At 41.2% G+C, this 12914-nt stretch overlaps 1 protein-coding gene across 2 annotated transcripts in view; it reads right to left on the bottom strand.

The window, feature by feature from the left end:
- Positions 1–12914, bottom strand: part of GLIS3 (GLIS family zinc finger 3) — a 512125-nt gene that overhangs the window by 67240 nt on the left and 431971 nt on the right. For both annotated transcript variants that reach the window (XM_054500965.2, XM_054500966.2), the window contains one exon: positions 402–570. In XM_054500965.2, coding sequence (XP_054356940.1) covers positions 402–570 — 169 coding nt within the window. The remainder of the gene's footprint in view (positions 1–401; positions 571–12914) is intronic.

Below are 12914 nucleotides of genomic sequence, written 5' to 3'. Positions count from 1 at the left end.
GCCTATATAAAATCCCATGCCTTAACAATACTGATTTATGTGGTGAGGGCACCATCTGACATCGGGAAGTGTTTCGACCTGCATATACATTACCTTAAAATTGGGTCTCTGAAACAGACCGAGGAAAGGTAGAAAGACAGGGAAATTCTGGTGTGTTTCCAGCATCTGAAACTTCGGCTGGCTATTGCCACTATCATTTCATTTGTTTTCCCGTGGAAAAATGAAACAGATAATGAGATATTTGGTCCACGTGCTTTGTGTATGTACTTTTAAAATGTCACCTTTGGGTAACTCAACCCACCAACGGATTATTAATAAAATTCAGCAACTGTCAAAGCACTTCTCCGTGAAGGGAGGTTTGGCAGCGACACCTATTAGGAGAGAGAGACAGATGGCCTTACCTATCAGCTCCTGCGTCCACAGCTGTGAGTGGAGGTAACTGGGAGGAGGGGTTGTGGGGGCTCCCCTGTACATTATGTCCCGGAGAAGGGTGACTGACAGGATGTGGGGGTGGTACGGCCCCAGCAGCTGTTCCACTTCGGCTTGAATAATTGCTGGAGAAAATGGGAGCTGAAATCAAGGGAGAACAAACATGAGACCGTGCCCCAAAGGAAGCCCACATTTTTTAAATACCGAAGCCTGACAGCAAGCATATTTGAGGGGCTTGTTTGTTTTTCTCTCAGTGGTTTTCAGGGAACAGTTCTCCCCTTCTTGGGTACACACAGCTTTTATTTTCATGGTGGAACAGGTTCCTCCGGAGCTCACGTTTGGCTCGCTTCAGGCTGACGTTCACAGTCTGTCTCCTAAGTGCTGCCATGCCCTGCCAGTTCCCTGTCTGGACACTGTATAATTAGTCAATCTTGTACTGTTTGCATCTGTGCCAAGGTCTCTGTATTAGCACTTTTCAGTCACAGGGGATGAGAGTCAGGTAACAGAATATTTGGTCAGCTGACTGAGAAGGGCACAGCACAGGCCTTCTTCCTCTTCTCACTGCTGCAGTGAGCCACGGTAGGTCAGCGGGGGTCCCTCTCTGTCACTGCTAAATCAATGTTAATGAGAACTGGAGCTTCCCAGATCCTAGCATGAACGTAGGATCCTGCACTCTTTTAACTTTAGAGTCTAACTAACCCAGAGAATTTTCCTGATGGTGTGATGAATATACTTGGCCTTCATCAAAGAGGAGTCTCTCAAACTACGAAAACACAGCTTCGGGATCTTCCCCCACTGTTGCCCATTATGACACAGAGAGTGAGTTACAGTCCCATTCGTATGGGCAGCCTAGCCTTCGAGAACGGTATGTGACCTCAAACGTGAATATGTGCCCATTTAGATCAGCTAATGGGTACGATGTCACAGAAGAAACTGGGGCTTGTCACTTTCACAGTCTATCAGAAAGGTTCCCTCAGTGTCTGGGACCTACTCCGTAGACATCTCATTATGCTGCAATCATAGCAGCAGCATTAGGCTGATTCTCTTTAACTTCCTTCTTTGTACAAAGTTATGCTGAGCTCCATACCCATTTCTGTTCTTTTTGAACTTACTCTACTAATATCAGAGAATAAATGGATTTAAAAAAAAATAAATCAGGTTCAGGATTAAGAAAGAGAAGCCACATTATCGAAAAGATTTGAGGGTTTAAAAGTTCAGGGAGTTGTATTTTTATACCAGTACCACTTTTCCCCAACCTCTCCAGGATAGAATAAGTACCCCAGATGACCTAGCCCCCAAAAGCTTAATCCAATGGAACAAGAGTTCAAGTATTTCAAGGAACATGTGAAGAGGCAGAATTACCATCTTCCCGCTCAAAAAGCTACTGACAAGGGTGTGATCTGATTTGAAGGGTTTATTTCTGGTAAATCAGCATTCTGTCAGGTTAACTCTTGTCCTCAGAAGCCTGTACCTACCACAGTCCTCCAAAGAGGTGGTGAGGCCTGAAAATGCTTACCAGCTCAGAAAGGCAAGGCTGAGCTTCTGTTGTGTGCGTCAGCTTCCATACAAGTTGCATATTTGCAAACTCGCTAGAGTCACCTTATGAATCACTAACCTCATTTATGCTCAGCTAGCTCAGGGAACCACAATTCTGCTTGTATTCCAAATAATAATTTTACCCAGGGGAGAAGGCTGTTTGGATTGACTGTGGCAATAGTTTCAAAACTGGTTGTTTGTCAGCATGGAGCTTGGTGTTTTATATACTATTCCAAAATCTAATGGAATAATAAAGGTCACAGAGATACTGTGAAAACACAGCTAACTTTTTTTTTTTCTGCTTCAGTGTAGAAATGTGAGTTCTCCTATTTAATTTGTTGTAGTTGCTGAATACACCCAGTATTTATTTTTCCCCAGAGGTTTTTTTGTATGTATGTGCATGTGTTTATCACAAGGGAAGCATTGCCCCTGCTGTTTACAACCCAATGGGCAACAAGGAAGCTTGGTGTCCACACTCTGTGCTCTACTCTATGGTCCAACAGAAAGTGTGCTGCTACTCAGAGGTCTATATTAGCTATACTTGGCATTAGCTACAATGACATAGGCTGGGAAATTGGGGATTGTTTGTAGCCTGCCACTCACTCAGAGTTAAGCCTGATTTAGGACCTCTCCTTCATTCCATTTAACAGCCAGGAAAAACCATCCATCATCCACCTGCCCATCATCCATCTGTTTACCCATCTATCATTCAGCCATTATTTTTATATTCCATATTGATTAAGTGTCTATTACGTGCTTGATACTCTACTATATGTGGGTTCCTGCCCTTGGGGAAACTGTAATTTAATGAAGGGAGCAGACCTCTCTATATCGATTTTACCAAAATACCAAGACCTATTAGTATAAATCACTGGACAGTGTTAAAAGCACTTTAACGCACTGTCTTATTTGTGGCCCCACAATGCATCCTAAGCTCTGGCCAAACCAGACAACTGACCACACTCAAATGTGTTATGACAATTTATACTACTGAGCTTTTTTCTGTGATGTCCTCTACCTTTTTCTACTTACTTTATTACATCTGGTCTATATACAGAGTTAACTGTGTTCTTTTTATTCTTCTCTTAGCAGGCAATTATTCCACAAATATGTATGGGGTACCTATTATTTGGCAGACATGAAGCTAGGTCCTGGGACAGGAAACAAGACATCCTTGGTGCCTGGTATCTCCAAACAGCATCAGTTCATGTTCATTGAGTAAACGAAGATGAACAAGATATAAATGCCCATGGAATCTTGGGGCTCAGTGACTAGGACAGGGACAGAAAGGAACATTTATCCACCAACTCCTATTCTTCATCTGTTGAGAGTTGCCCCATCGGTCAAGATTAATTTGCTCACACTTTGAGGGGCACATGTACCAGAGTGGCTAAATGTTCTCACAGATACCCAACATCAGGGTATCAAAGAAGCCTCAGGGCAGAAAGCCAGAGGGACATGGTGCAGTTGAGGAGAGCTGCTACCACGCTATGACTGGTGCATTAGCTGGCTGCATTAGCAAAGGCCACTAGAAACAGGTGGTGAAGGGGATGCTAGGTGGGGCACACGAGGTGTCAGATATAGGGCTGAGGGCTCCAGAATATGCCCTCCAGCTGTGTTGGTGTTGACTGACTGCCAGTCAAGCCCACGTCAACTCGTGCTGACTGACCACCAGTCAAGCCCACATCCATAGCCCTTCCTTTGAATGCTATGGCTGGTGAAAGGGACAGAAATGGGCAGTGGTCCTCTTTTAAGGCCCCATGAGAACAAGAAAGGGAGGGTTTAGGGTTCAATTTAAAATCTGGATTTGGAAAATGTACTTCTTATCTAGGGTGGAGGAAATCACTTCTCTGGAAAACAAGGTCTATGACTTGACTTTATTTTCTATAGTATAGGAAAATCTTACTTCTGGTGAGAAGGTGAGATTACAACCTAGTAGAAGCCTGTAAGTCAGTGTCTACATGACAGCACTTTGCATGCCAAGTCCAGGCCATGACTGCTCATTGTAGACGTTGCTTGTGACCAAGATGATGACCAGAAATTTGGAGGAAGTAACAACAGACACAAGCATGCTTTCCAACATTTATCCAATCCTCATCTCACATACCCTTCAAAAAAAATGGACAACACTCTGGAGTCAGAGAGCTATGGCTTCAACAGAATTGTCCTTGGTCTCTGCCAATGATCCACTGTGGCATAGGAAATGCTCTTTTACTTACCCTGACTTCTAGGAATTTCTGACCATATCACAGTCACGCATCCAGAATTCAATCTTTATTACTACAATCTAGGAATATTCTTTTATTCATTCATTCTTCCAAACACAATTTTCCAGCACCTACTCTGCACCAGGCAGGTGCTAACCTCTATTAATGTTTTAAGTCTGACTACCTGCCGACTTCATACAGACTTTTCCACCACAACATATGGTTCCAGACAAATGTTCAGGTTTTGCCAAGTGATTTTTAACCTCAGGAAGAAAATCTCCACCTTAGAGTAAAACTGTAATGTCATTCACAAAAGGAAAAACTTCCTTCCATACACATTCAAAATAATTTTCCAAACTCAACCAATAGGGCACACAATGTGGCTTATCGATCAAAACATAAGGAAGAGAGCTGATCCCTCCAGAATACAGGGCAATATTAACAAAACTGTTGTGATCAAATCAGCTGACACACACAGGCTGCCCACAGGAGCAGCCTTCATTGTCTGTGTCAACTCAGGGGTCATTACTGCTTTCAAGGCTGGAAGAGGGCTTCTAAGTGAACTTCCAGACGTAGCTGATGACTGGCAGCTGGAACAACTGATTAAGCACAGCAGAGGAACATATTGGAAATTCTTATTGCTTTTGTGATTAAGAGATGGTAGTCTCCCTAAGGAAATAAAATCCTGTTCTTGAGATGAATACGTGAGCCTTGTCTTCAGCAGAGGCCAGGTACTGGCCTCCCTGCTGCGATGGGCTTTCTCTTTCTTAGTGGCCTGGCTCACTGCAGTCTCTCATCCATCTACAGTAGAGGGAGGTGGAGGTAACTCAGTTGAGCTTTATAATTTTAACAAAGCAGCATCTGTTGATCTATGTGGTTCTCAGATGCCATCTCATAGGCTACCAGAGCATTCTAGGTTGGCACCTTTAGCTCAGGTTAATTTGGTTAGTATGCAGTTCTCTTTGTCCAAATGAAAACCATTAATCTATATTTCTAATGGGTATAAACAGGGCACCCTTGGGGTTACTTCAGCTGTAACATATTTACTGTGTGGATGGAGGGAGGCCAAGAGTGTTAGTAGCATCCCCAAATAAAGATTACTTGTCTCAGGCCATCACCAGAGCGGAGGAAGGCTACTATAGGCATTTCTTGGTAACTGTGTTTTCATCACTTCAGAGGGAAAGGATGAAGACCTCCCTTGTCAGGCTAAGGTATATTAAAAACAGCCAATATGCATTCTTGTTTAAAACTATGTGAGCAGCAAGAGTCCTGCTTCTCAAGCTTTAATGTGCAAATAAATCATCAAGGTAAAATACAGATTCTGACTCACTAGGTCTTGGGGGTGCTGAGGCTGCTGGTATGGAAAGTACACTTTGAGTAGTAAGTGCTGGGGATCCTGTCTCAGCTTCATTTCATCTTCTTGCTGCCCCTTGATACCTTGGAATCAATAGTTCAGATTTATTGAGCATTTATAATGTGCAAAGTTCTTTATAAACATTTCCCCAGCTTGCTGATTAGGAACTTGAGGCCTATTCTGGTTCCTGGTTAAGTTACCTGGCTTAGGTCACATGGCGGGCAAATAGTGGAGCTGGAATTCAAACCCGGGAAGCCTGATTTTATTAATAGATCACATGACCCAGAACACCACCCTATATTGCCTCCCAAAGGCAAGATAGATTCAAGAAAAGGCATAAAAGTGTTGTATCAGGGCCCCTGAACACTGTTTGCAAAGGCTGCTTGTTGCCAATAGCCACTAATCCCCCACCACAAACAACACACAAGTAGCTTTAGCCATCAAACTGTGGGTTAGAATGCAAAAAGGATATTCCCATTTCTGTTTCTGCCCATCCTGAAAGCAATTCAGCATTGAAGAGAGAAGTTTTCCAGCTCTGAAAATTACTTCAGGCAAGAAATTAACTGAATTATTTGGTTTAAAAAGCAAACAGCTGGTAGGAAGTGTGCTTTTTCCCAAATAAAGATTTCAGATACTTGCCAGAGGCACACTGATCCACTGCTGGGAAAAGAAGGAAGGCAGGGAAGGGTTATTCGTGAGCAATTAGTTATATGCATCCTTTACCACAAGCAAGAATGATGTTCTGGGCTGAAAGGCCACCAGTTGTCAATAATGCACCAAGGGGAGGTTTACTGGGCAGATCTGCAACCACTGAGCTGCTTTGTAAATCTGTGTTGGAGTCACTCATGGTTGCATTATGGGCATGGTGCTGCTCCTCACACAGGCTTGCTCTCATAGAAAAGGGGGAACCGGTATTACCCACACACTGTGAATTCACGTATAAGTAGTGCTAGAGTAATGTTGAGATCCTGACAAATGACATTAGTTGCTTGGTGGCTGGAACATGGGAAGAGGTATTGGCTCACCATTTATCTCTTGGGCAGTATTTCCAGGGTCAAGGCACAGAGGATAAGCTAATCAATGAAATCAGGGTAAATGAGCTTTCACGGAGACACTGAAAAGAATGAGAAGCCCCATGTGAATGGTGAGTTCAATCTTGTCTCTTTGTCTCTCTCCCTGGAGAATTTTAGAACTGGGAAAAGTTCGGGAACAGTTGGACAATAGAAATTCTGATTCCCTCAGCCTCATCAGAAATCGGGCACTTTATAGAGACAGTGTCAGTGTGGTTATTAACAGAACAAAGCATACACAATGTGAGACAGATAGACCTGAATTTGAATCTTAGCCTTAGCTATTAATAGCAATGTGTCTAGGCAAATCACTTAACCTAAGTTTCAGTTTCTTCATCTTAAATAAGGATAATACCTCACTGGACTGTGGGGAGGATTACAGAATGAGCAGAAAACACTGAGCATATGCCTGAATGCCAGTCAAGTGCTCAAGAAACCACTGTTGCTATTATTTGGCTACTTATATTACTGTAATTATTACCATTATTAATAGAACTAGGGAAAGATAAGGGTACATGTTGCTCCTAAATGATAAATCTCGAATAAAGTATGACCTCCTATCTAAACTACACATGGAAATATTCATACAAATATAAACTGTGGTGTCATTTTACAAATGCAGAAGAGCTTACATACCATTCTCAAATAAGCTTTTTGTTGTTCCATTTTTTTTTTATATGAGTTGCTATGAAGTGGGGCCTGTGAAAGAATCCTCAAGGGTTAAAATGTACTTTATTTTGCACGAGTAGAGTAATACACACCTTTTGAGTTACAACCCATAATGCATTTCAGTTTAAAAGATAACAAGTCATTTTCATGCATGACTGCACTTCGTTAAGGAGCGAAAATGGGCTGTTACTAAAATGTCAACACAATTGTCCCTCTTGAAGCTTAGTTTATCTTGAAGTATTTTTACACTTTTAGCACTTCTTTTTGTTTGTTTCTCCAAGAGCATAAAGATCCAGAATTTTCAGGATTCAAGAAAGACTTTCCCTTCAGGCATTTTGAAGAAAATTACCAATATTGGGGGTGACTCAAGTTTTGGCCCCCAATAGTGAAAATACAAGGTCTGATACCTTCTGCGGTTTTTTTTTTGTATTTCACCTTGGAGTAATTTAATTGTGTTGTCCTTCAATGAAAAATGCTCTCTGAACCTAAATTCACAAACCAGAAAGACATTTCTAGCAAGGAAAATGCCCTGTCAGGGTCACTTGGAAGGCTGCATTTGGTATTGAGGTTAATTGGAGAATGAGAGAGAGGCCTCAGCTAATATTAGCCTTGCTGCCAATGAGTAGAAGGAGCTGGTTTTCTTTTTTCTTTCTTCTTAATGTCTGAGCATTTCCCCCCTTCCCCTGCCTCTCCATCAGGAAGGGCATCATTCCACATTCTACCTGCATTAGGAAAAAGTAGCTTCTTAAGGGTTTGCACAGTCATCTCTCTAATCTTTCCCTTCTCCTTGTGGCATGAAAACTTTTAATATTGCCAATCCCTAAAAATCTATTATTTCTGCCTGTCTTTTTTTTCCTTCCCAGTTTGCAATGTAGAGTATCATTATCCAGCAGCCCTGATAAGAGGATAATGAAACAATCCCTTCTCGACTGGATCGGGTGGCTGTCAGACTAAAATGACACCACCCGTACATCCTTGACATGCTACATACAAAGCTAATTGATGGGAAACATTGGCAACTGTCTCCCATGCACCAAGACAAAGAAAACATACTCATGTCACCTGATGGGAGAGCTACCTGGCAACGGATAAACAAATGTGTTAGGGAGATGTTCTATTAAGGTAAGTGAGGGCACAGCTCTGTAGAACATGCCTATTAACTTTGAGCTTAAGCGTGCTGCTATTCTCTAGGGAACAGAAATAAATAAAGCAAAATGAGAATTTATTGATGTCTGGACAGCTACATGAATATTCAGGTTCTCTTACAAATAGATATTCCCCCATGAGCTCCAAACTTCTGCGTAGCTGCCCAATTACATTTCTACATCATGCAGCTGGATTTATAGCCAGGGAAGAGGTGTTAGTGTTTGGAAGAGGATACAGGTTTATATGCTTTTCTGGAGTACCCTGCAATACAACTAGAAGATAATGGCTGATGCCATGCACATAAATGTCAAAAGGTACCATCAAGCATTCCTAAATACCAGGTCTAATTAACTTCATGTTAGGAAAAGCTCCGGAAACATCTGCATTTCAGAACAAAGACATTTCGTTACCAGTAGAATGGCATCATCTGGCAGCTCTATCAACTTCTCTGGGACGAACCTTTCATACAGCCCTCTTAGATCTTTCCAAGCAATGCATGACACAGCTAACCTCAAATCTCCTACCTTTTCTGTCTTTTCTCCACCTCCCAACCTACCTGCTACTCACCTTCGAAGGATTCATTACACAGAAAGTCAGTAAAATAGTTGGAACAAGCAAACTATTCAGACTACCCTGTGGGAAATCTGTCATTTCCTCCTGGTCTGTGTGTTATGTTAACCCTCATTGGGGCAGAGTGGGAAGGCAGAAAAAAGGGAGAAAGATGGGGCAGATGTGGCCAATCCCTCCTGGAAGTTCTTACAGAAAGATCCCTCACCTTTTTTTGGAAATAAAAGTTTTACTTGGCCACAAAAAACAAAGCTGCAGTAAAAAATACTGGGTTCCCAATCTCCTCATTACTCATGCCTCAACTATCTCCTACCTGTACCATGTTGACCACAAAAGATATTTCCTCCCTTTCAGAGCATGCTGAGACAATCCCACTCACTCTACTTTCACGTGACTTCTAAAATCACTTCACAGTGAAGGCCTCTTGGAAACAGATTTTTAGCATAGACAGCCAATCTGATTTTTAATGCACTATTATTCTAGCCAAAGTTAAGGGATGACCTCGCAACTCTGAACTCTCTCAGAGAGCCTCTCCCTTTCCTAGATGTGTAAAATGAAGTAACAACAGCCCTTCTGGAGAATTATGGTATAGCAAGGAGCTCACAGCTTCAATTTTCATAAGCCCTGGGCGAAACTGCATCGACAATGAAGCTGGTTTTGTTATGATTCCAGAGAACCCCCTTTCCTCCTTTATTCACACTTTATTTATTGACCACAATCTTCCATTTGGCCATCAGGTGCTTCATGTTACCTCCTAGCTTACTTTACTCTCAAGATAGATGCTAGAAGGTACTCACACGCTGTCATAAATTTATGCCCATATACAACATTTTTTTCAAATAATTTTTATTTAAAGGCTTTTATCTGTATCTGGAATGGAGGGTTCAGCCTTCAGTTATATCAATTTCAAACATCCTTGTTGCTGGTAGAAAATATATTTTGAGGAAGCAAGTGACATCCCTGTTAGAATGTGACTAGACGGGTCCCTAAAGTTCAATATTTCAATTACTTGCTTTACTTTAGGCTTTCATTTATATGTCTAGGAGAGGCTTAGATTTTCGAAAACATAACCCTTGATATTCAAGAATTTGAGATACTTTCCTTTCTAGGAAAAAAATCTTGGGCAGAATAAAACCAGGACTGCCCGTGCCTCTGATCTCTCTGCCAGCCTTTAGAACCTCATAACTAGAATGGAGCCCCACCTGTCCTGCAGCAGCTTCTTCCTAAGTGAGAGCCACATTAGTCAGTGCTCCCACAATGGCCCAGGCTGCTTCTGCAGGTGTCTTCTTGCAATTTGTTGCCTTTAACCAGTAATAGTTTCATTTGAGGGCCGCTACTTTTGGGGTTCCATAGAGTGCCCTGGGAGACCTACGAGTGTTGGATAGTATATGTGTTCTAGATGCCTTCAATGGAAACAGCTTTGCCATTATCTATTTTAAATATTGGGCCTTAAAAAGTCTCCAAAAACCCATGAACTAGAAGACTACTAAAGTATTTGCTAAATCTAAAATATTATGGAGATCAATAAAATGATAAAATCTGCATGTATTACATGATCCTAAACTATCTTATAATACATTCTCCTCTTTAATTCATTTCAATTAATCTACTTTATGGATGCCTTGATTTCACTCAGTCATTTTGATGAATGTCTCAGATGTAAGTATAAAACAGGGCTTGGCAAACCTTTGTCGTAAAGGAGCAGACAGAAAATATTTTAGGCTTTGCAGGCCAAGAGGCAATGTTCACATTCTTCAGGCAACTGTTCTCACCTAAAGGCTAATAACTTTTAAAAAATTTTTACATTAAAAAATCTTAAAACCATCCTTAGTTCTCAGGCCATGCAAAAACATGGGGCAGGCCAGATTTGGCCTATGGGCCATAGTTTGCTGATTCTCAGTGTAATCATTGTTGCATGCTAACTACTAAGAACCATCATGAAAAGACTAGCGAACTGTTTGTGAAATATGAACACTAAATTTGAGGTAAGCAACAGTCAAGAACAGATTTTTTTAGACACCTTAGAGTATATTTTGAGATAAATGACATGGCCTGGAAGAGCCTATTTACAAAATGACATCAGGACCAGGGCTACATCCCAGCAATACCAAAACAAGGAATGTGTAAAATTGCACTGGCTGAGGCCATCAATCCCATTTCTCCTTTCCTCCACCTGCCTCACTCTCACAAATTCACTGTTCATTAAATTCACTTTACAAGCAGGCAACGGCACTCTGTACAACCAGTATAAGGATACTTCTACTCTTCATGGCAACAACAATAACAAAAGTCTAATTTGCAGATCAGAAAATGGGCCTTAGAATACAGAAGCTCCAGTCCTCACCTTGACTTAAATTCTTCTTGGAAGGAATGCTTTATGTCAGCACATCTGTTACTGACTACCAAGTAGTAGCACCCAGCATAAAAGACATGGATAGAAGGAGTTCTATTCACTGCCACAGACATTGACTTGGTTCACAATTAATTATCCAAGATTTTAAGCAAGAAATAAAGAAAAAAAGAGAAAAGAACATGAGCATCTGCCAATTGCTGGGGAGTGTACTAAACTCTTTTATGTTATCTCATTTAGTTCTCATAACAGTCCTATGGAGTCAGTATTATTATTATTATAGAAAAGGAAAAGGAACCTCCCCAAACTGAACATCTAGGGACTGGAGATCCAGAACTGGAGTTTAGATTTAGCTCCACATTCTTTCTGGCATAGCACGCTGTCTCTAAAAAACAAACCAAACCAAACAACAACAACAACAACAACAAACCCACCAACAACACTATTTTTGAATGACCAAACCCTAGTAACTATCAAAACACAATTCTGACATTGTCAGTTTGGGGGCATTGCCATCCCAGTGATGGCTTTGTAATTCCAATTTGCTTTTCTTTGGAGAGCTACAGTAGATTTCCTTAATTAAAAAATGCCATGTGAACTACTGGCGAAGTAGTGGAATACAAAATGTAAAGAAACATATTTCAGTTTTCTTTTATTCTACTGAATGATGTTGATTATATTCCCAAACTTTTAGGCTTCCACTTTTCCTTCTTTCCTCAAAAAGAAAAAAAAAAAAAAAGAAGAAGAAGAAGAAAGTAGAAAGAGGAGGAGGAAGAAGAGGAGGAGGAAAAGGTAGGTAATTGGTAATCTGTGGCATCTGTTCTCTAATTTTCAGAACTATAGCATGTATTTTTATAGTATTTAGATAAAAGCAACAATAATTACAACTATTAGATGCTGAACACTTACTATGTTTAAAGAACTCTTTATGTCATTTAAGCCAGCAATTGATCGCACTAAGAGGAAAATTCGGGTTATAGGAAGAAGTATCATTTCCATTTATAAATGTTACATTTGAGCATAGATTGGCTAAACCGATGATCACAGGGATTGTACAAAATGTGGTCAGTAATGTAATTTAAGAAAAAAGAGCCGCTGCCATGGTTCATGCTTGTAATCTCAGAACTTTGGGAGACCAAGGCAGGAGGATCACTTGAGGCCAGGAGTTTGACATAAGCCTGGGCAAGACCTTGTCTCTACACAAAATAATTTTAAAAATAAATTAGCCAGGTGTGGTGGCACGTACCTGAAGTCTCAGCTACTCAGAAGGCTGAGGCAGGAGGATCACTTGAGCCCAGGGGTTCAAGGTTACAGTGAGCTATGATCATGCCACTGCACTCTAGTGTGAGTGGCAAAGCAAGCGAGATCCTGTCTCAAAAGAAAAGACACAAAATATTGTCCATTCTTGCTTTTTGTATAGCTATGACTCCGAACCGCCTTAGTCCTCCAGAACTATGAATCCTAGATCATTACTTTCCCAACTGCAAAATCTTCTAGGGTAGCTGATGCATCGCATCTTTCATGAAGTACATCCACTTCTCAGAAATGCTTCATAGGCATCCCTGTGAACCAGCCTGAGGAGCAAA

This window comes from Pongo pygmaeus, chromosome 13 (assembly GCF_028885625.2).
Source record: "Pongo pygmaeus isolate AG05252 chromosome 13, NHGRI_mPonPyg2-v2.0_pri, whole genome shotgun sequence".
Classification (NCBI taxonomy): Eukaryota; Metazoa; Chordata; class Mammalia; order Primates; family Hominidae; genus Pongo; species Pongo pygmaeus.
This window is presented reverse-complemented; position numbering and strand designations above follow the sequence as displayed.